Genomic DNA, 22,873 nt, shown 5'->3' with positions numbered 1-22,873 from the left:
GATCCTTTAAGTCTCTCTTGTCATTTGTTTCAAACTGAGAGTTTTTGTTATTATATATAATATTTGATTTCATCCTTAATGCGAGTATTATAATGTTTAGGGTTAGTGGTCCTGTTATAATATTTAGGGTTAGTGCTGTTTTTTGTTGTTTTTTGAATTTCGCAACAAAGCTACTCGAGAGCTATCTGTGCTAGCCGTCCATAATTTAGTAGTGTAAGACTAGAGAGAGGGCAGCTAGTCATCACCACCCCGCTGTCAACTCTTGGGCTACTCTTTTACCAACGAATAGTGGGAGTGAAGGTGACATCATAACACCCTCACGGCTGAAAGGGCGGGCATGTTTGATGTAACAGGGATTCGAAACCGCGAACGTCAGATAACGAGTCGAGTGCCTCAACCATCTGGCCAGGCTGGGTCTAGTGTTAGTGCTTCTGCTAATATCGTGTGAGTTTAATGTTTGTTTTATCGGCGAGGAAGATCGCCAAGCCCTTCAGATAATTTAATAATTAATCAAATTAAATGTTTTAAAACGTTGAACACTTGGGAAGCGTCGTCTATTAACAGAAAGAATAATTTAACAAGATTTATTTTACTTTATTATCAGGAATTTTCAACTTATCGAAACTTTAACGGAACGACAACGTAACATGTTTGGTCTTTGGAATGTGGTTAAACAAGATATGAATGCATGAATAAGAAATTTAAACGTATCCAATTTTTTTCGTTCTCAGTTTAATAGCCATTCGACTCATCCAATCATGTTTTAGATTGTCAAGGAAGTTTACTGTGTCTTCAAACTTGGGTTTGTTTAGGTTTCAGTAATAAAATTTAGTGTCTGTATTTTTGATACGTTCTCCAAAGGAAGAAAAGTCTACCTATATTTTCGATACGTCTTCCAAACAAAGAAATATTAGTACACTTATCGTTTCTACGTCATATTAATAAAAAAACAAAAAACAAACTGAATAACTCTACTGTTGATATATTTACCAAATAAGCAAAAGTCTATATGTGCATTGTGTTTGTTAAACACACGTATAACAATACCTGTATTGTTGATTCGGTAACCAAAGAAACCAAATTTGATAAAGTATTGTTGACATTTTGTCTAAACAAGTTATTACCTGTATTGTTGATTCGGTAACAAAAGAAACCAAATTTGATAAAGTATTGTTGACATTTTGTCTAAACAAGTTATTACCTGTATTGTTGATTCGGTAACAAAAGAAACCAAATTTGATAAAGTATTGTTGACATTTTGTCTAAACAAGTTATTACCTGTATTGTTGATTCGGTAACCAAAGAGACCAAATTTGATAAAGTATTGTTGACATTTTGTCTAAACAAGTTATTACCTGTACTGTTGATCCATCTGAGCTTTTTCTATGCGTTTGTCTTTGGCTCGCCGGTTTTGGAACCAGATTTTGATTTGCGTTTCTGTCAAGTCTAGGTTTTCGGCGAGTTCGAAACGCCGGGGTCTGCTGATGTATTCGTTCCGGTGGTATTCCATCTCCAGCCGAAGTGTTTGTTCGCTGGTGAACGTTGTTCTCTGGCGGCGCTGTCTTCCGTCCTTCCTCCGTCTCCTGTGGACTGTACACAGAATTAATGTGTTCAAATACTTTGTAGACGATTATCAGAAGAGTTTAGAACGAACACAATAGTATAAAAATGTGGTTACTTTCGCTTAATATTTAACCTTTTATTACTTTAAAGATACTGCATGTGGAAAGTGTTAGATAAACTAGGGATAGCTGTTCCTTCTGAAATTCACAGTTTTCCACAGGGCACTGTCACTCCTTTCACATACCGACTAAGGATAGAGGTGTTAGCTTATGTTTTTATCTGTGATAAAAAATAACTTCCTTTTGTTTGTCAGGTTTAGAGAGCTCAGTACGAGACTGAAAGCAAGACCAGATGAAAATCACACATAATTTAAACATTAATATCGTTTGTGTTACGGAACGTTAAGCCTTAACTTCTATTCATTATATCACTTTCATTATAAAAACATACGTCACCCAAGTGTTCGTCCTCATTTTAACTCTAACCTTTATTATTATTATAACACAAGTGTTAAATTACTCTAGAGCATCCTTTAGTAAGTGTTACAAATGGTTTACTTTTCTGTGATGTGTAGTAACAGATATTATATCTCTATGTGACGTATAGTAACTGGTATTATATCTCTGTGTGATGTGTAGTAATTGGTATATCTCTATGTGATGTGTAGTAATTGGTATTATATATCTGTGTGATGTGTAGCAATTGGTATTATATCTCTGTGTGATGTGTAGTAACTGGTATATCTCTATGTGATATGTAGTAACTGATATATCTCTGTATGATATGTAATATCGGGGTAAGCGAAACTGCAAACTTTCATATTTAGTGGTGGAAATCTAAACGTATTATGACAATACATATATATATACATATACGGCAAACGTTACAAATTATTGTACAAGTTTACATATAAGCTTTCACTTCAGGTTTGATTAAGTAATTTTTAGGTACAGACAAACTTAAATACGAAATCGTTTCAAAATTGAAGAAATTTTATCGAACGGAAGTTTTGATCGCTAAAAAGAACATTTTTTTTTTAAATTTACTCTTTTATATATAAAGTTATAGGTGTCGCCCTGAGTAGGGGTTCGTCAGGTATGTATAACGTTCCTGCTAAGCCTAAATTACATTTCGTCTTTAGAGAAAATTAAATGTAGTTAAGCAATAACATGTCTCAACACGATTTGTGGCCATGTTCAGGTTTGTTGCTAACTCACGGCTTACTTAGGCCTACACGTGTCGTTGACGTTAACACGAAAAATTCCTAATGACGTCTATGTGATAAAATCAGATGGATACAGAAACTACAAGTTGTTTTAAAGTATCCGTATAAAAGTACTTCGGAAACTTTCTGTTTAGGATCGCTAATAATTCTCATCTGTGATGTGTTTTGGATTATGAATTTTACTAAACTGTAGGCTTAGCTGGGCTGAAAACAGATAAAATGTCTAACAACGTTAGCTACTTCGACGTAAAATGTGATTCGTCAGTGAAACAATGTTTATTTAATTAATGTCTACAGCTATCACTTCTACACGAGTAATGTTAAAACCATTAAGACGAAAGCGGGAGTCGTACGGAGTTCTCTTTATGGCCTCGTGGTCTACCGGTATTTATTTTTTTCCCTAAGGGCCAGAAAAATCGAGTTTCTCTGTTGATTGGCATTACGTAGTTACTCCAAAAACATAGATGTAACATTTGTTCTAAATCTGACCGACTCCCGAGACGCAAACACGCACATTCTTTCTCAAAATATCATGCCAAACGTACCCTCGGGCTTAAAGTGGAGAGCACGGCTGGCAGATGGGAAGCGAACCGCCAGTTTCGGATCATGAAACGGCAAGCCCGAGTGTGACACTGACGGCTAGGATGATGAGGAAACGAGAGGGGAGTGGGGTCACAACAAATTGTGGCTTTTTATTTCTTTAAAATGAAATGATCGCTCCAGTCATATTAAACCTATCTTATCATAGCTTGTTTCTCACGCAAACACCGACTTCTTTACTTACGAAGTGTGCGTGAGTGCACTACGGAACACAGATATTTATCGTTACAAATCACCTTTTGTTTTAGCAAATTCGTATCAAAATATGTATATGCGTAATTCTCTTCTTCTTCACATAAGTAAACATATCCGTTTTCTACAAATATAAAACGTTTTCCTATTCTATACGGAACAACAACACTATCTGATATTTCATTCGAGGGGAGGGGAGGGGTAGTTCTGGTAAAGAAAGTGAAACCCCTCAGAAGTCTTGGTTATTTGAAGGCACATTAATAAGCATACTGGCACAGATTGTACAGTAGTTTTGTAAGTGGTTCTTTTGTTTTCAGGCTGTTCTGAAATTCTTGGAGGGGGAGACGAAATTGCTGACTTTGTAGTAAATCGCTAGGAAGCAACATTTGAAAGTTTTACAAACACGAATGAAAATATTTTGTGATGAAGACATTTAAAAAACGAAACGTTTTAAAACGTTACGAGAAAAGTTAGAAATTGTATTTCATTCACTTGTGGGCTGGGATCGAATCCCGAATTTAAGGATTGCAAGTCCTAGATCAATGTATCTCAGAACGGTTGGTATGGGTATTAACACCTTTATTGATAAGCAAGAAGAATGTTTTGACCTTTCTAGGTCATTTTCTGCTTAAGAAAGAGAAGATGACCGAGGAAGGTCAAAACGTTGTTCTCTCATCATCAATAAAAGTGGTCCGACATGGCCAAGCGTGTTAAGGCGTGCAACTCGTAATCTGAGGGTCGCTGGTTCGCATCCCCATCGCGCCAAACATGCTCGCCCTTTCAGCCGTGGGGGCGTTATAATGTGACGGTCAATCCCACTATTCGTTGGTAAAAGAGTAGCCCAAGAGTTGGCGGTGGGTGGTGATGACTAGCTGCCTTCCCTCTAGTCTTACACTGCTAAATTAGGGACGGCTAGCACAGATAGCCCTCGAGTAGCTTTGTGCGAAATTCCAAAACAAACAAATCAGTAAAAGTGTTAATACCCATACCAACCGTTCTGAGATACATTTTTATCTCAAGTGGGTTTCGTCATCACGAATAAGTCCTATATCGTACCACTCAGTTAATCCACCACGGAAAATGGGTTGAAGCCATTTATGACCTGAAGAGTAGATAATGAGTGACGTTTTCACCCATGGGTCAAAACAATTTGTGATTTACTGGGTAAAATGGATGTAAGCTACATTCACCCATCCCGAATCACCACATAGGTAACAAGATGTCAGACTCTTCACGTAAGACCTGACGGTCCATTGTAAAATCGTATGATGTCCAATCGTGACCTGATGTTTATAGCCAAGTACTGTTTTCTACATTTTGTATTTATTGTGCCTGATGTAGAGTGAAAATAGATGTTCATACACTTACGTTCTTCGTGACGTGTTGGAGTAATTCTAGTTAAAAAAATCTGTGATTGGTTGACCAAACTTAGCCAGAGGATATCAATTATCTTCTTAGGTCATAATTGCATATTCCTTTCGCTTAATAGGAATACAGGATGAACGTACTTATAATGTGAATGGTAGACTAGTTTGGCCGTCCACAGCTATGAGTTATTACACTCTACGCTAGGTTTGTATTTTCTTTCTCCGTTTGTAGTGTGAATGGGTCGGCACGCATCTGAAGTTCATACACTCCCCACCCCCCGCAATACTTCCGCCATATTTTACACCAAACTAACAGCTGTCATATAAACTCTCATTAGTATCCCCCGTGGTTAACACTTGGAGATATAAATGATATTTAGTGAAAAACACGATCACCCACTTGAAATAACTGACGCCCAAATGTGCCCTTCGACGGCTATATTTAAGACTGCATTTTCAAATAGTTAGTGTCTAAAAAAACTTAATATATTGATATAAATTCTTTCTCTATCTGGCCTAAGTAGTGAATCAGTAAATCCATTGTTTATAAAGAGACGGTGAGAAACTTATAACGTGAAGATAGCAACTCCTGTTATTGATTATAATAAACAGTTCATCGAATTGTAAAGTAGGATAAAGACTTATTTCATCTAGTGAAGAACAGATTTATTGTTTGTTTAGAATTAAGCACAAAGCTACACAATGGGCTATCTGTGCTCTGCCCACCACGGGTATCGAAACCCGGTTGTTAGTGGTGTAAGCCCGCAGACGTACCACTGAGGGACTAGACTTAGTGGAACACTGAGACCACTGTTTATGAATATTTCTTGACGAGGTACTAATTGTATGATTTTATATGTTCAGAAGGAACGGTCGTTTATGCACAAATAAAGATATTTTATTCTATTCAAAGGGTAAAGCGCAGTTTCGAAAGATTGGTTTGTCTTTAGAGTGGTTGGTGTGAAAATACGTTTTGGCGCCGGAGACGAATATATAACATATAATTCATGTTTGTTTGATGTCCTACATTCGACAGAACTGTCGAGAATAGTTTTGTGACTCATGCTGTTACCTTTCACCCCTGAAGAATCTTCTTCCAGAGAGACGTTTGAACAGTGTTGTGTCAGAGTTTCCCAAAAAGTAAATAATTACAAAGTAGAGCGTTTAGAATAACAACTGTAAGCCAATCAAGAGTTACGATCTCATCATGAAAGTAGAAGTTAATCACGAAAGAGAATCTTCCGACCCATGACGCCATTGCAATGGAACCGGGGACAAAGTTTCGATTGTAATCATGTATCTTCCTCACAAAATATCAACTTCAAATCAACTCTGATTATGAAAACAGTATCAGAGCAGTTTGTTATTTCATTATTATAAAACATGTTCAGTGTTCTCTGATTATGAAAACAATATCACAGCAGGTTGTTATTTCATTATTACAAAACTAATATACCTGTTAGGATTAGTGCAAGAAAGCGACGACATATAAGTTAGGGGTTGTTGAGATGGGTGCCACCTGTTTAGTATCGAATAAAAGACCTCGACTCACAATAACAACCGTACCAGCGATTCATTATGTTAGTGTTAAATCACCAGTGTTACTGATTTATTGGATTACAAACTAAAATTAGCGATAATATAATGGCTCTTTTCATGTATACCCTAGAAGGATATTTCATAGTAATGTTAATACTTAAAGTTGACAGAAAAATTAATTTTAAGCAGGTGCACTTGAATATTAAAAACTAACCCTGATAAGGGATCATATGTTATTTTCACAGACCCACACTAATCCACACGAATTAAGTAAAAAATGCACGTAGTATTGTTACAAAACTCGTCTAACAAACACATCATCTGATCTACCGACCTAAGTACAGGTGTGAGCTACATACGTTTATCATCTGGACTAAATACAGATATGAACTGATACACACATTTATCTACTGGACTAAATACAGGTGTGAACTACATGCACACATTTGTCTGCTGGACTAAATACAAATGTGGACTACGCAACATTAATCTAAGAGTCAACCTTTTGGTAAATATTTTAAAGATTGCTCATAATACGAGGACGACGGTTAATTAGACAAGTAGAACAGAAGTCCAGAAGTCCATTGGACTTGAAAACCTGACAGTAAAACAGCTCTTTTTTCAGCCGCATTACTCAAGACACCAATCATTGATTTCAAGATGTGATTGTATATTACGTAGCAAGTTATTGGTTTAGCAAGTTATTGGTGTTTAGGAGACATGTCCAGTTTTCTAGTTAATGGCTAGTTAGTTAGGAGACATGCTTAGTTTTCTAGTTAATGGTGTTAGGAGACATGTCCAGTTTGCTAGTTAATGGTGTTAGGAGACAGCTCCAGACATCTTTTCTAGTTAATGGTGTCAGGAGACATATCTATTTTGCTAGTTAATGGTTTTGGAGTCATGGCTAATTCATTTACTCTACGTTGTGTTGCTTGGAGTCCATGGCTAATATATATTCTCAACTTTATGTGGTTTTGGAATCCGTTGCTAATCCATATGTTATATATACTTTATGTGGTTTTGGAGTCTGTGGTTAATCCATATGCTCCATTTTATGGGGTTTTGGAGTCCATTTTTCAACTTTATGTGGTTTTGGAGTCTGTTATGTTGAACTTTATGTGGTTTTGGAGTTCATTATGTTCAAGTTTATGTGGTTTTGGAGTTCATTATCTTCAACTTTATGTGGTTTTGGAGTCTGTTATGTTTGGAGTCTGAAAATGTATAATACCATTGTGTCATTTGTATTATCATAGTAATGACAAAACATGGATAATTATGTTATCGATTATCTGAGAAGTGGATTATCATAGCACTGACAAAACATGGATAATTATGTTATCGATTATCTGAGAAGTGGATTATCATAGCACTGACAAAACATGGATAATTATGTTATCGATTATCTTATAAGTGGATTATCATAGCACTGATGAAAACATGGATAATTATGTTATCGATTATAATTTTGTTATAAAGTATGATAAGTGGATTATCGTAGTAATGATGAAAGTCAGTTAATTTTGTTATAAAGTACCTGATAAGGGGGTTATCGTAGTAATGATAAACTCAGTTAATTTTGTTATAAAGTACCTGATAAGTGGGTTATCGTAGTAATGATGAAACTCAGTTAATTTTGTTATAAAGTACCTGATAAGGGGGTTATCGTAGTAATGATAAACTCAGTTAATTTTGTTATAAAGTACCTGATAAGTGGGTTATCGTAGTAATGATGAAACTCAGTTAATTTTGTTATAAAGTACCTGATAAGTGGGTTATCGTAGTAATGATGAAACTCAGTTAATTTTGTAATAAAGTACCTGATATGTGGGTTATCATAGTAATGATGAAACTCAGTTAATTTTGTTATATCTTAAAGTACCTGATAAGTGGGTTATCGTAGTAATGATGAAACTCAGTTAATTTTGTTATAAAGTACTTGATAAGTGGGTTATCGTAGTAATGATGAAACTCAGTTAATTTTGTTATAAAGTACCTGATAAGTGGGTTATCGTAGTAATGATGAAACTTAGTTAATTTTCTTGTTAAATGTTTGCCAGGAAGGTTGACGAAGCCTCTCTCATAAGATTGTTAGAACTTCAGTTTATTAATGGACTGTCTTACTCCATGTCTATCTTATTTTTATTTGAAGAAAGTTTTACCGAACTTTACGGTATGATACTTTAAAACCCTGACAGATATTTTGGTTTAAATTCTCTCAGGCCTGGCAGATAACTAAGGGCAGCCAGTGATGTCTTATATTCACTCCGCTAATGAGTTAACTAAAACTGTGAAACGTTCATGAGAAACTGTCAGCCAGAAGTTGCAGTTTTGTGAAGTGGAGAGTTTTACGTTTTTTGTGTGTGAGAATGACTTAGAAGTTTGGTGGTTGGTGAGAAAGGGTAATAACAGACGTTGGGGGAAAAGTATGATAATTTAAAAAAAATCCACAAATTCCAGGTTATATTCTTAACGTGGTTTGAAAGGAAAATTATATCTATGTATCTAACCTATACGATATATATATTTAACGTGATCGTAAGGGAAAACAGCAGGTAGCTTTCTACAATAAACGTTCTATTTCTTTAATGCGGTCTAAAGAGAAAACCAGAGTTATGTATCCTACAATGACTGGCACGCTCTAGTGGTTATGACACCTCGGTCTCAATTTGAAGGGGTTGATGGCTCGAAATCTCGTTCCAGAACATGCTAGCCCTTTTAGCCTTGGGACGTTATAATGGTTCAATCAATCTTACTGTTGGTTAGTCTCTCCACAGTGGCACAACAGCATGTCTGCAGATTTCAATACTTCTGGTGGGCAGAGCACAGATAACTCATTGTCTAGCTCTGTGCTCAGCTCCAAACAGCTAAACGACAACTGTTCGTTAGTAAAGAGTAGCGGTTGGTGGTGCTGACTGGCTGCTGTTCCATCGCTTCAAAACTTCGAACGAGTAGCCTTCGCGTATCCGTGTGCAAAATTTAACAATCAAACGTATTTATCGCGCTTTTAGTTGTGGTTAAGCGGCACTGGTTGTAGATTAAACGCTCGTATCACGGAGAGGAAGTTATTTGTTCATACTAAACTGTATATGTGGACGAGAGTTTCTTGTCACGCGCTTTATTTCATTATTCTTATCGACTTCCTTATATTCTACGGTTCTTTAAAGACCTGACTTTAGCTTTCTTTATATTAACCACCCGCTTGACTCGTCTCGTGGACCCCACAATTTCCACTCATTATATCAATTAAGTTGCCATCTTATGATTGCTAACTGCTACCACAACACGGGAAGTCTCCACCAATCATGGTTATTGCTCCAAAATCGTCACATCCGGCAACATAAAGACGGGTAATGAGAAGTTACCCGCACCGCCTGCGATGCACGTGCCGTTCACCGATAAAGCCTAGGGCGACCGGATGCAAGGCGCGTGCGTCTACAGTGTCAGTTTCCGTGATCGTCTTCTACACTTTGTCTATTGTCGTCCTTAAAGCAAAAAATCGAGGCATAGCTTCCTTTCACGAAACGTTTTGTCAAGGAATTGATAGAGAAAATCGAGTAATAATCGCGCCAAGTTAAACATATGTTGGACGTTTGGACTAGCCTTGCACGTGCGAAGCAACAGTTTATCGTAAAATATTTCGTATCTGTTTTCTGCTATTATAATACAATAGAACAGAACCAATATAATGCTGATGTTATATATTAGCAAATGATAACAGAACAGAACCAATATCATATTGTTACTCAATATATTACTGAATTACAACAGAACCAGTATAATCTACACATTTCTATTTGTATGGTTTGTGCATCGATACGACTTCAGAATATATAAATTTCACTAAGTTGTTTATAATATATTAGAACACTTTACAATCCAGTTCTATGCTAATACAGTTTCTGGAAAGTGCTTCACCTTATCATAAATAGAAAATGACCACAGTTACGTGTAACAGTGTTACGTGTTGCTAATAAATAATATAACACAGTATATCGACTTTCGTTCAACCTCGGCTCAGACTGTACACATATCACTCAGAATTCATTTCAACACTGCACAACAACATTTATATCTGAAACTAATAATTTTTGTTGTTGTTTTCATTTGGCTGTTCATGTAAGTTCTGTCCTATTTTCAATAATCCATGTTTTGTGCTAAAACGTTACATGATGACGTCAAGTAGTTGATTTTTAAACGTTTAAAACACAGAAGTAAGTGGTATTTAAAAACACATGCTTGTAATAATAACAAATACATATATTCAAATAATTATTAAAGTTTACGATGTTTGTTGATAAGGCCTACCAACCAACCTGCGGTCAAAACCATTATTTGCTACAGATAAACTTTTAAACTGAAGTTAAAGAACCGATATCTACTACAGACAAACTTTTAAACTGAAGTTAAAGAACCGATATCTACTACAGACAAACTTTTAAACTGAAAATAAAGAACCGATATCTACTACAGACAAACTTTTAAACTGAAGTTAAAGAACCGACATCTACTACAGACAAGCTTTTAAACTGAAGATAAAGAACCGATATCTACTACAAACAAACTTTTAAACTGAAGTTAAAAAACTGATATCTACTACAGACAAGCTTTTAAACTGAAGTTAAAGAACCGATATCTACTACAGACAAGCTTTTAAACTGAAGATAAAGAACCGATATCTACTACAAACAAACTTTTAAACTGAAGGTAAAGAACCGATATCTACTACAGACAAGCTTTTAAACTGAAGGTAAAGAACCGATATCTACTACAGACAAGCTTTTAAACTGAAGATAAAGAACCGATATCTACTACAAACAAACTTTTAAACTGAAGTTAAAGAACCGATCTCTACTACAGACAAGCTTTTAAACTGAAGATAAAGAACCGATATCTACTACAAACAAACTTTTAAACTGAAGGTAAAGAACCGATATCTACTACAGACAAACTTTTAAACTGAAGATAAAGAACCGATATCTACTACAGACAAGCTTTTAAACTGAAGTTAAAGAACCGACATCTACTACAGACAAGCTTTTAAACTGAAGATAAAGAACCGATATCTACTACAAACAAACTTTTAAACTGAAGTTAAAGAACCGATATCTACTACAGACAAGCTTTTAAACTGAAGTTAAAGAACCGATATCTACTACAGACAAGCTTTTAAACTGAAGATAAAGAACCGATATCTACTACAAACAAACTTTTAAACTGAAGGTAAAGAACCGATATCTACTACAGACAAACTTTTAAACTGAAGGTAAAGAACCGATATCTATTAGAGACAAACTTTTAAACTGAAGTTAAAAAACCGATATCTACTACAAACAAATTTTTAAACTGAAGTTAAAGAACCGATATCTACTACAAACAAACTTTTAAACTGAAGGTAAAGAACCGATATCTACTACAGACAAACTTTTAAACTGAAGTTAAAGAACCGATATCTACTACAGACAAACTTTTAAACTGAAGTTAAAGAACCGATATCTACTACAGACAAGCTTTTAAACTGAAGGTAAAGAACCGATATCTACTTCAGACAAACTTTTAAACTGAAGTTAAAGAACCGATATCTACTACAGACAAACTTTTAAACTGAAGGTAAAGAACCGATACCTACTACAGACAAACTTTTAAACTGAAGTTAAAAACCGATATCTACTACAGACAAACTTTTAAACTGAAGATAAAGAACCGATATCTACTACAGACAAACTTTTAAACTGAAGTTAAAAACCGATATCTACTACAAACAAACTTTTAAACTGAAGTTAAAGAACCGATATCTACTACAAACAAACTTTTAAACTGAAGTTAAAGAACCGATATCTACTACAGACAACTTTTAAACTGAAGTTAAAGAACCGATATCTACTACAGACAAACTTTTAAACTGAAGGTAAGGAACCGATAGCTACTACAGACAAGCTTTTAAACTGAAGGTAAAGAACCGATATCTACTACAGACAAACTTTTAAACTGAAGTTAAAGAACCGATATCTACTACGGACAAACTTTTAAACTGAAGGTAAAGAACCGATATCTACTATAGACAAACGTTTAAACTGAAGTTAAAAAACCGATATCTACTACAAACAAACTTTTGAACTGAAGGTAGAGAACCGATATCTACTACAGACAAACCTTTAAACTGAAGTTAAAAACCGATATCTACTACAGACAAACTTTTAAACTGAAGATAAAGAACCGATATCTACTACAGACAAACTTTTAAACTGAAGTTAAAAACCGATATCTACTACAAACAAACTTTTAAACTGAAGTTAAAGAACCGATATCTACTACAAACAAACTTTTAAACTGAAGTTAAAGAACCGATATCTACTACAAACAAACTTTTAAACTGAAGTTAAAGAACCGATATCTACTACAAACAAACTTTTAAACTGAAGTTAAAGAACCGATATCTACTACAGACAAACTTTTAAACTGAAGGTAAGGAACCGATAGCTACTACAGACAAGCTTTTAAACTGAAGGTAAAGAACCGATATCTACTACAGACAAACTTTTAAACTGAAGTTAAAGAACCGATATCTACTACGGACAAACTTTTAAACTGAAGGTAAAGAACCGATATCTACTATAGACAAACGTTTAAACTGAAGTTAAAAAAACCGATATCTACTACAAACAAACTTTTGAACTGAAGTTAAAGAACCGATATCTACAACAGACAAATCTTCAGAGTAATGGACGGCAGTACTGTCTGTTTCAAACAACCCGACCAACAGACGAAAAGAATCGCTGTCTACTTCATGAATCGGTCATTACTGGTTTTCTGAATAATAGACAAGTTTTTAGTTCTTTATTTGATGTGTAATTATTTGTATTTATAAATGTACACATTGATTTACAAATCACGTGACATTAACTTTCTTCAAGACTGAACATTTTTAAGAACAAGGTATTTTTCTTGATATGACGGAACATACAGACAGACAGACGACAGCGAGAACTCGATTTTCACTAAAACCGGGTTCAAAAATTTCCTACACGCAGCTGGTACCATAAAAGTTGCATTATTAAGACATTTAAAGCTCGTGTTGTTCCCACGGGACACCACGTGTTATGAGATACGAACGACAGTGTTATGGATAAAAAATATTGATCTAACCGAAATGTTGGAGCTGCTAACTTGTGAGGAACTTTCCTACAATATATCCCTCTACCTACACGCAAACTGTATTCCCTTGACCCGTTTGGTTTCAGTTTTCTTTCATTTCGTCATTATAGGATTAAAAAGTTCGTTCCGTTTCACTTGTGGGAAACAAACAGAGGGACCACAGGATTTCTAGCCCTGAACCAGACGTCTTTCATGAAGTAACTCTATGAAGTACACCAACAATTTCTATGTAAATGTATGTTCGAGAAACAGTCCCACGTGCAAGGAAATTAGAAATCATGTTTTGTAAGGTGTTTTGATAGAGACAATGTTTTATTAGGTGTTTTGATAGAAACAATGTTTTATAAGGTGCTTTGATAGAAACAATGTTTTATAAGGTGCTTTGGTGGAAACAATGTTTTATAAGGTGCTTTAATAGAAACAATGTTTTATAAAGTGTTTTGATATAAAGAATGTTTTATAAGGTGCTTTAATAGAAACAATGTTTTATAAGGTGCTTTGATATAAAGAATGTTTTATAAGGTGTTTTGATATAAACCATGCTTTATAAGGTGTTTTGATATAAACCATGTTTTATAAGGTGTTTTGATATAAACCATGCTTTATAAGGTGTTTTGATATAAACCATGTTTTATAAGGTGTTTTGATAGAAACAATGTTTTATAAGGTGTTTTGATAGAAACAATGTTTTATAAGGTGTTTTGATAGAAACAATGTTTTATAAGGTGCTTTAATAGAAACAATGTTTTATAAGGTGCTTTAATAGAAACAATGTTTTATAAGGTGTTTTGATATAAAGAATGTTTTATCAAAGTGTTTTAATATAAACAATGTTTTAGAAGGTGTTTTGATATAAACCATGTTTTATAAGGTGTTTTAATATAAACCATGTTTTATAAGGTGTTTTGATATAAACCATGTTTTATAAGGTGTTTTGATATAAACCATGTTTTAGAAGGTGTTTTCCAATTAAACGTTAAAGTCAAATATCTTTATGTGAATATCTTTATAGATAGTGTTGTTATATCGAGAGTGGATTAACTTTTATAAGAATTCAATTTTATGACCCTGAACGTGACTCTCGAGGAAATTCGCAGTCTTCAACGTGATATTATTTAATACGGTTGAACTCCGGCCTCACAATTAGCCTTTAAACTCAGTACCATAACGATAACAATCTTATAATGTTGACCTCCACTCTCAAGGTTATCTTCCTTATTTAAGTTCTAGTTATATTACATAATAACTACTGACAGCCATACATTAATATGTATGCTTCACGCGCTCTATTACCTAGTTTTATTTATCTAATGATTATCGGGAACGTTGACTATTTGGCCTTAAATCGGTTTCAAACAGGAACTTGGGGAAACCATTAGTTCACGTGACAGAAGTTTTGTTATCGAAACTCAAATCCGTTGATTAAAGTTTCAAACCTCGGCACCACCCAAGGAACGCTCACCGAGGGCAAGTTCCTTACACTTTTTATTTGAACTTAAAAGTCGATCTTCTTTTTGTTTCGTAGTCACGAGAACCATTGCGTTATTAGGTCTATTATGTTCCTACAGCACTTCAATGACAGATGTTATAACGGCGTGGTGGTGGTAATTACAAAAGTGGTAGTTTAACCGCTGGTTTTCAAACTAGAATAAAAGCATTGTAATCCACTCGATGTCATGTCATGTGGTCAACGGGCATTTTGTGTTTGTTTGCGCTAAAACAGTTGATTTTAAGAACAAAAATATAAACGATGTTCTCTAAAACTATTACATTGTAGCAAGAAACGTCACTTTATGTACCAGAAGACACTGTGTATTCAAAATTACAGTTTAAACTTCTTAACGCTAGGTGGAATCATTTTAAAACATAATATTTTAATAATGGAATACATAATGATAACTTCATACAATATTAATTTATTTATAAAAATATATATAGTAATAAAGGAGAAGAATATGACAAGAAAGCATTATAAAACCGTGTGTTCTTGCGATGTAGTAAACTTACATATGTACTAATGAAATGTAACGAAGTTTAATAATAAAGGTTTATATCTTAATCTTCACCAATAACTGTATAAACATATTGATTGGGGGGTTAAACACGTGTGTATACTTTACTAGAAGTTACAACTTAAATATTCCTTTGACTTACTGTACTAGTAAGAAAAAGATGACTTTATTATAATGTGAAATTGTTTTAAACAATATATAAAAAATCACTTCTGTTTAGTAACATGTGGGAAATGAAAAGTTAGTGATAAAGTGTATCAGTTGTGAAAAGTTACTGATAAAGTGTATCAGTTGTGAGAAGTTACTGATAAAGTGTATCAGTTGTGAAAAGTTACTGATAAAGTGTATCAGTTGTGAGAAGTTACTGATAAAGTGTATCAGTTGTGAAAAGTCACTGATAAAGTGTATCAGTTGTGAAAAGTCACTGATAAAGTGTATCAGTTGTGAAAAGTCACTGATAAAGTGTATCAGTTGTGAAAAGTCACTGATAAAGTGTATCAGTTGTGAAAAGTCACTGATAAAGTGTATCAGTTGTGAAAAGTTAGTGATAAAGTGTATCAGTTGTGAGAAGTCACTGATAAAGTGTATCAGTTGTGAAAAGTTACTGATAAAGTGTATCAGTTGTGAAAAGTTACTGATAAAGTGTATCAGTTGTGAGAAGTTACTGATAAAGTGTATCAGTTGTGAGAAGTTACTGATAAAGTGTATCAGTTGTGAGAAGTTACTGATAAAGTGTATCAGTTGTGAGAAGTTACTGATAAAGTGTATCAGTTGTGAGAAGTTACTGATAAAGTGTATCAGTTGTGAGAAGTTACTGATAAAGTGTATCAGTTGTGAGAAGTTACTGATAAAGTGTATCAGTTCTGAGAAGTTACTGATAAAGTGTATGACATATTAGTACGTGTAGTAACTATATTAGGGACATATTGATACATGTAATAACTGTACTCTAACTAACATTAGTTAAATACCTAGTAATACACTGCACATTTTAAACTGAATATCAGTGCTCTATAAACATGTAAAGATGTTTGGTCGTACCACGGTAATTTATGATAAACCTATCACACGTTCCTGATATAATAACAAGTTATCATAAACCTATTACATCTTCCTCATGTAGTAACAAGTTATCATGAACCTGTAACATCTTCTTGATGTAGTAACAAGTTATCATGAACCTGTCACATCTTCTTGATGTAGTAATAAGTTATCATGAACCACCTTTCTGGTGTAGTAACAAGTTATCATAAACATGTGAATATTTGTGAAATTAAATGATCGATTATAGTTTAAAATAATCGTGTATTGTTATAATTTATTCAGAACAGTACGGTTATTACTAAGCATTTATAAACAAAAATACGGCAGTAACTTATCTTTCTAAATACCGGTACAGTTAAAAATTATCTGAACGTGTGACGTCAAAATATAAAGATATACCCTCTAAAGAAACGCTTGTCCACATTTTCATGTTCACGTTACTGCTTGTTACGTCCACAGTAGAAATGACCAGTTATCCACTTTCATACTAAATCGTTAAATGTACCTTGGTTCTGGTTCTGCTATCACAGCTGTATGTTGTTCACTTGCTTATTTCATTTTGACGGTTTTTTGTGTTTCCTTTTGCCAATGTAAATTATTTTGTTCAGAAATCATTTCTTTATTTTCGAACTCCAACATCTTTGACTTATGTGGGGTTATAGACGTGAGAAAGATGAGAAGATTATACGTCATGAAACTGTAATTCACACATTTATGTATATTCTCTACCTAAATATTAGCCCTCCTCCGCTCCTACAGCGGTAGGTCTACAGATTTAGAACGCTAAAATCAGGGGTTCGATTCCCCTTGCTGGATTCAGCAGATAGCCCGTTTGCTACTGACATTGGGGAAGTTTTAACCATCATTTTTGTATGTTTCAAAACGTTAAGTTCTGTTAATACAAATCTGACAGATATTTGATTAAATACGTTTTCCATTCAGTAAAATGAAATGGTTTTATTTTGAATGTGTTGGTTAAAACATTGAGGCGTTTTGATGACAGGTTACAAAAACAGCAATTACCCTTTGTTCAGAACAGACAGAGTAAATTTTAATGTTATGCCCTTTTAAAATTAATTAACAGTAGTATTCCCCACGAGAGACGATTCGAACCAGGGATATTGGAGGACAGGATAGCTGTTCCCTCCGGCAACATGCCCTTCCCTTTATCGGGATAAAAATGTGGCTTTGCTATAAGAAAACACACACACACACACGCCTTTCCACTCCACGCCCTTAACATGATTAGTTTTAACCTACTGGCTGTGGAGAACATTTCAAACTGGTATTATCAAAACACGCGAGAAGTATTCATATATGTACTTAGGTTGCCAAACTCTATTAATATCTATTAGAAAACATCTATATCTTTCATGTATACGTTTTGAGTCTCATAAATAGAAATCGAGTGATACGTTTACAGCTTTTGAACTTTAATATAAAACAAATGATGTTTTTAATATCATGCAAGTGCGTTTCGTTCAACGTAGAAACAAAGGTAATTCACCATTTGAAACAGTTGTGGTTATATCCTTGATTCGGGTCCCGTATGTAGAGTAACTATCAGACGTAAGGTCCTGTATGTAGAGAAACTATCAGACGTAAGGTCAAGTATGTAGAGTAACTATCAGACGTAAAGTCAAGTATGTAGAGTAACTATCAGACGTAAGGTCCTGTATGTAGAGAAACTATCAGACGTAAGGTCCTTTATGTAAGGTAACTATCAGACGTAAGGTCCCGTATATAGAGTAATTATAGTGGTACTCATTTTGTAGTTTCAAAGAAGGCAATATTGTTTGTCTGTACACTTTGTAAACAACAATGAAATTATAACACATGCTTTAGAAACAACAATAAAGATATAACACATCTTTCACGGACAACTGTGAATAAATACATCTTTTACATACAACGGTAAAGTTATAACATCTTTTACTGGTAACACTACAGCTATTGCATACATTTCATGGACTTACGAGTTATGTATGGAAACGTACATATGAAGAATATTTATATTGTGAGATGTAACAAGCAGAACTGAGTTATGCCCAGCATGGCCAGGTGGCTAAGGCAGAACTGAGTTATGCCCAGCATGGCCAGGTGGCTTAGGCACTCGAGTCGTAATCCGAGGGTCGCGGGTTCCAACCCCTGTCACACCAAACATGCTCGCCCTTTTAGCCGTGGGGCATTATAATGTGACGGGCAATCCCACTATTCGTTGGTAAAAGAGTAGCCCAAGAGTTGGCGGTGGGTGGTGATGACAAGCTGCCTTCTCTCTAGTCTTACACTGCAAAATTTGGAACGGCTAGTGCAGATAGCCCTAGTGCAGCTTTTCGCGAAATTAAAAACAAACAAACAAACAAACAAGAATTGAGTTATTTTCACTGTGAAGAGACAAACAAGAACTGAGTTATCTTCACTGTGAAGAGACAAACAAGAATTGAGTTATCTTCACTGTGAAGAGACAAACAAGAACTGAGTTATCTTCACTGTGAAGAGACAAACAAGAATTGAGTTATCTCCACTGTGAAGAGACAAACAAGAACTGAGTTATCTTCACTGTGAAGAGACAAACAAGAACTGAGTTATCTTCACTGTGAAGAGACAAACAAGAACTGAGTTATCTTCACTGTGAAGAGACAAACAAGAATTGAGTTATCTTCACCGTGAAGAGACAAACAAGAATTGAGTTATCTTCACTGTGAAGAGACAAACGGTCCACGAACATATTCTTCTGTAGTAACGCGTATCAGAACATATGCTAAAATTTTACAATAATAATTACAATATTATTGTAATAAATACAATAAGTAATGAGCAAAAGTCAAGCAGCTAAACGCGTTTTTTTTCGACCGCTCCGCAGTAATTCTTTAGATGGCCTTTAACCCGAGAACACCTGACGAGATTAGGCCTACATAACAATGTTACCACGTAACGAAGCAGAAATGTCGTATCTAAAGCTTCGTGTACCATGTCTATAACATGTGGCCAATTTAATTATTAATACTTTAAAAATTTAATGTTATATATTTAATGTATCTAACACTATAAATAACTAAAATGCATATTAATTTTTTTTAGATTTAATACTGTGAGTTATCGCAAGTAAGAGGAACACGTATAAGCTTATATCTTATTTAATATACATGTCAAGGTCCAGCTTGTACACATGACAACAGTATGAGCATATGACCATTGGTGTACCTGATCTAGATATGGTCTTGTCAAGTTCCAGCTGTACACATGACAACAGTATGAGCATATGACCATTGGTGTACCTGATCTAGATATGGTCTTGTCAAGGTCCAGCTGTACACATGACAACAGTATGAGCATATGACCATTGGTGTACCTGATCTAGATATGGTCTTGTCAAGGTCCAGCTTGTACACATGACAACAGTATGAGCATATGACCATTGGTGTACCCGATCTAGATATGGTCTTGTCAAGTTCCAAATGAACACAGAACAATGCTGTGTGAATATATGACCATTGGTGTACCTGGTCTAGTTATGGTCTTGTCAAGTTCCAAATGAACACAGAACACCACTGTGTGAATATATGACCACTACTGGTGTACCTGGTCTAGTTATGGTCTTTTCAAGTTCCAGATGAACACAGAACAACATTGTGTGAACGTATGACCACTGGTGTACCTGGTCTAGCTTTGGTCTTGTCAAGTTCCAAATGAACACAGAACAATACTGTGTGAACGTATGACCACTGGTGTACCTGGTCTAGTTATGGTCGTCTTAATCGTTTGAGAGTGACCTTGCTAAAGAAGGTCTGTCTAAAGGGAAAGGGATATAGGGACATAAACCAAAGGTAACCAGTGGGAAAATAACGTAATAAAAGCTGTCATAGAAGTTGGTAGTGTGTTAAATATATCTTTTGTGTCAAACAGTAGTGTTAGGTGAGAGCACACTAGTCCGACCATGTTGACTGTGTAATCTATACCAAGTCAACACCAATATTTCAGTACGAACAATGTACGAGTTAAATAAAACTACAGCTTTGTAAGTTGAATATTTAGGTTTGTGTTAGTAAGGATAAAGTAAGTTTTTAATTTGTAAGTGTTATGTTAATTTATGAAATACATTTTCATAATGTATTTTTATATGCAAAATGGTGAAAGTTTGGTCAAAGTTTAGTTTAGTCAAATATATTACACTTACTACTGTAACGTATAACCTGTTTTTAATCCACTTACAAATAACTTACAACTTGGGCCCGGCATGGCCAAGCGTGTTAAGGCGTGCGACTCGTAATCTGAGGGTCGCGGGTTCGCATCCCGGTCGCGCCAAACATGCTCGCCCTTTCAGCCGTGGGGGCGTTATAATGTGACGGTCAATCCCACTATTCGTTGATAAAAGAGTAGCCCAAGAGTTGGCGGTGGGTGGTGATGACTAGCTGCCTTCCCTCTAGTCTTACACTGCTAAATTAGGGATGACTAGCACAGATAGCCCTCGAGTAGCTTTGTGCGAAATTCCAAAACAAACAAACAAACTTACAACTTTAACCCAACTACCGCGGACAACAGTCCAACTAATAAATATTTACTTAGAAATAGCCTACAACTGTAACTTAACTTCTGTCAACAGTCATATAGTATTAATTATTCACTTGAGCAAAACTCACAACTATAAAGTAGATATTGTATACAACTATAGAGTTATCAAATATTCATAAAAAAACATGTAATTATTAAACATTAACTTTGAATTTATGCTATTAAAAATATTCACCACAAGAAGATGTAATGGAAAATATTCTAGCAGACTTTCAGTAAAAGATAGACTCATGAAAACTAAGTTATTTGATAAATTCTATGATAGAAACACTTCATTATTTATATAAGGTATTGTGCTTAAACTAAATTATTTGATAAATTCTATGATAGAAACACTTCATTATTTAGGTAACATAATGTGTTTAAATACGTTAGTTATTCATTCTGAAATCGTGAGCAGAATTCAAGGTTTAATAAAAGCTCGACTGGTAACATGAAAGACTTCCAGATGTCAGGCGGTACAATAACTAACTCTGAATTTGCTTGTAACACTTAGATACAAACTAGTCGCCTGTTGTAATTACGGTTATTAATTAATAAGTAAAAAAAGCAAACAAACAAAAACACGATTCACTTTCTGGCTATGAGCCAGATGTGAAACAGGAGGTCCGTCTTATCTAATTTCGAGCCCACGGGCTACGTTAAACAAGTACTTACAGAAAGCTGGGAGTGGTCCTGGGCCGAGCGGTAAATCTCCTGAGAGACCACGGTAGAGGAGTCCTGTGTCGCCATGGTGGACCAGCCCTGTCGGTGGTAGAAAAGGTCGGAAGAACGGCAAATGTCCAGAGGAAGTTGACCCTTCGGTAACATCTGAAGACGGAGCAGCTGGAACCGAGGTAGTGGCATGGGCTGCACCGCTGGAGCTTAAAGAGTGTCGCACGAGCTCGTTTAGCCGTCCTGAAGAAAAGGGAAAGAGTCTAGAAGTCAGATAACCACTGACCACTGATGGTATCGGGTGGCTACTGGTCACTGGCGTAAAAGCTGAAAGTCTGTCGACCTGGTCCGAATCAGGTTTGATCGGAGAAGGTACTAAGTCCTCACTTTTCTCAGGGGTGCTCGGAGGGGTTGCTCTCGGGGTCATAGATTTGTCCAGTGGAAGTGGCAATCGGGTTTCTGAGGAAGACACCATTGACGTAGACGACCCAGTACTTTTGTGGTCCGGAGATTCCATTTTGAAGGCTAATCTGCTCAACGGTAAAATGTTCTTACTACAAATCTCTCTTCACTGAGCTGTTGGAAGTGACCAAGTTCTAAACGTTCAGTGTCTGGTTGCAGCTAGGCTGCAAATCATTCTTTGAGATCTAGTGGAAAGTGCTGATTAAAAAGGTCCAGCCTTAGGAATGATGATGTGTGATGGTTGAACTGAACCAACGCTGGGGAGGCTAAGGGCTTAGTCCCCGACTGGGGTTGGTGATCCCACCGGAAGAGGGCAGGCCGAAAATCAGTGCGAGTTACTTAGCGGCTAGCTTGGGAGAAGAATTACGTGGCCACACAAAACCTCACCGTGATTTACTCGCTGATTGGCCACTAGTCAACAAACGCTGGGAGGGGGCACGTGCGCGTGCAGCATCCGGGTATCGAGCAACGAAGATCGATGGAGTTTTATA

At 35.5% G+C, this 22,873-nt stretch overlaps 1 protein-coding gene across 1 annotated transcript in view; it reads right to left on the bottom strand.

The window, feature by feature from the left end:
- Window positions 1–22,628, bottom strand: part of LOC143242686 (uncharacterized) — a 29,351-nt gene extending 6,723 nt beyond the window's left edge. The window contains exons 1-2 of the mRNA XM_076486157.1: window positions 21,924–22,628; window positions 1,356–1,590 (exon numbers count right to left, since the gene is read on the bottom strand). Of these exons, the coding sequence (XP_076342272.1) occupies window positions 1,356–1,590; window positions 21,924–22,437 (749 nt within the window). The 5' untranslated portion in view covers window positions 22,438–22,628. The remainder of the gene's footprint in view (window positions 1–1,355; window positions 1,591–21,923) is intronic.
- Between the last annotated feature and the right edge of the window lie 245 nt (window positions 22,629–22,873).

This window comes from Tachypleus tridentatus, unplaced genomic scaffold, assembly GCF_004210375.1.
Source record: "Tachypleus tridentatus isolate NWPU-2018 unplaced genomic scaffold, ASM421037v1 Hic_cluster_2, whole genome shotgun sequence".
In the NCBI taxonomy this organism is placed as follows: Eukaryota; Metazoa; Arthropoda; class Merostomata; order Xiphosura; family Limulidae; genus Tachypleus; species Tachypleus tridentatus.
Note: the sequence above shows the minus strand (reverse complement) of the source record. Positions and strands in the feature narration are given on the sequence as shown.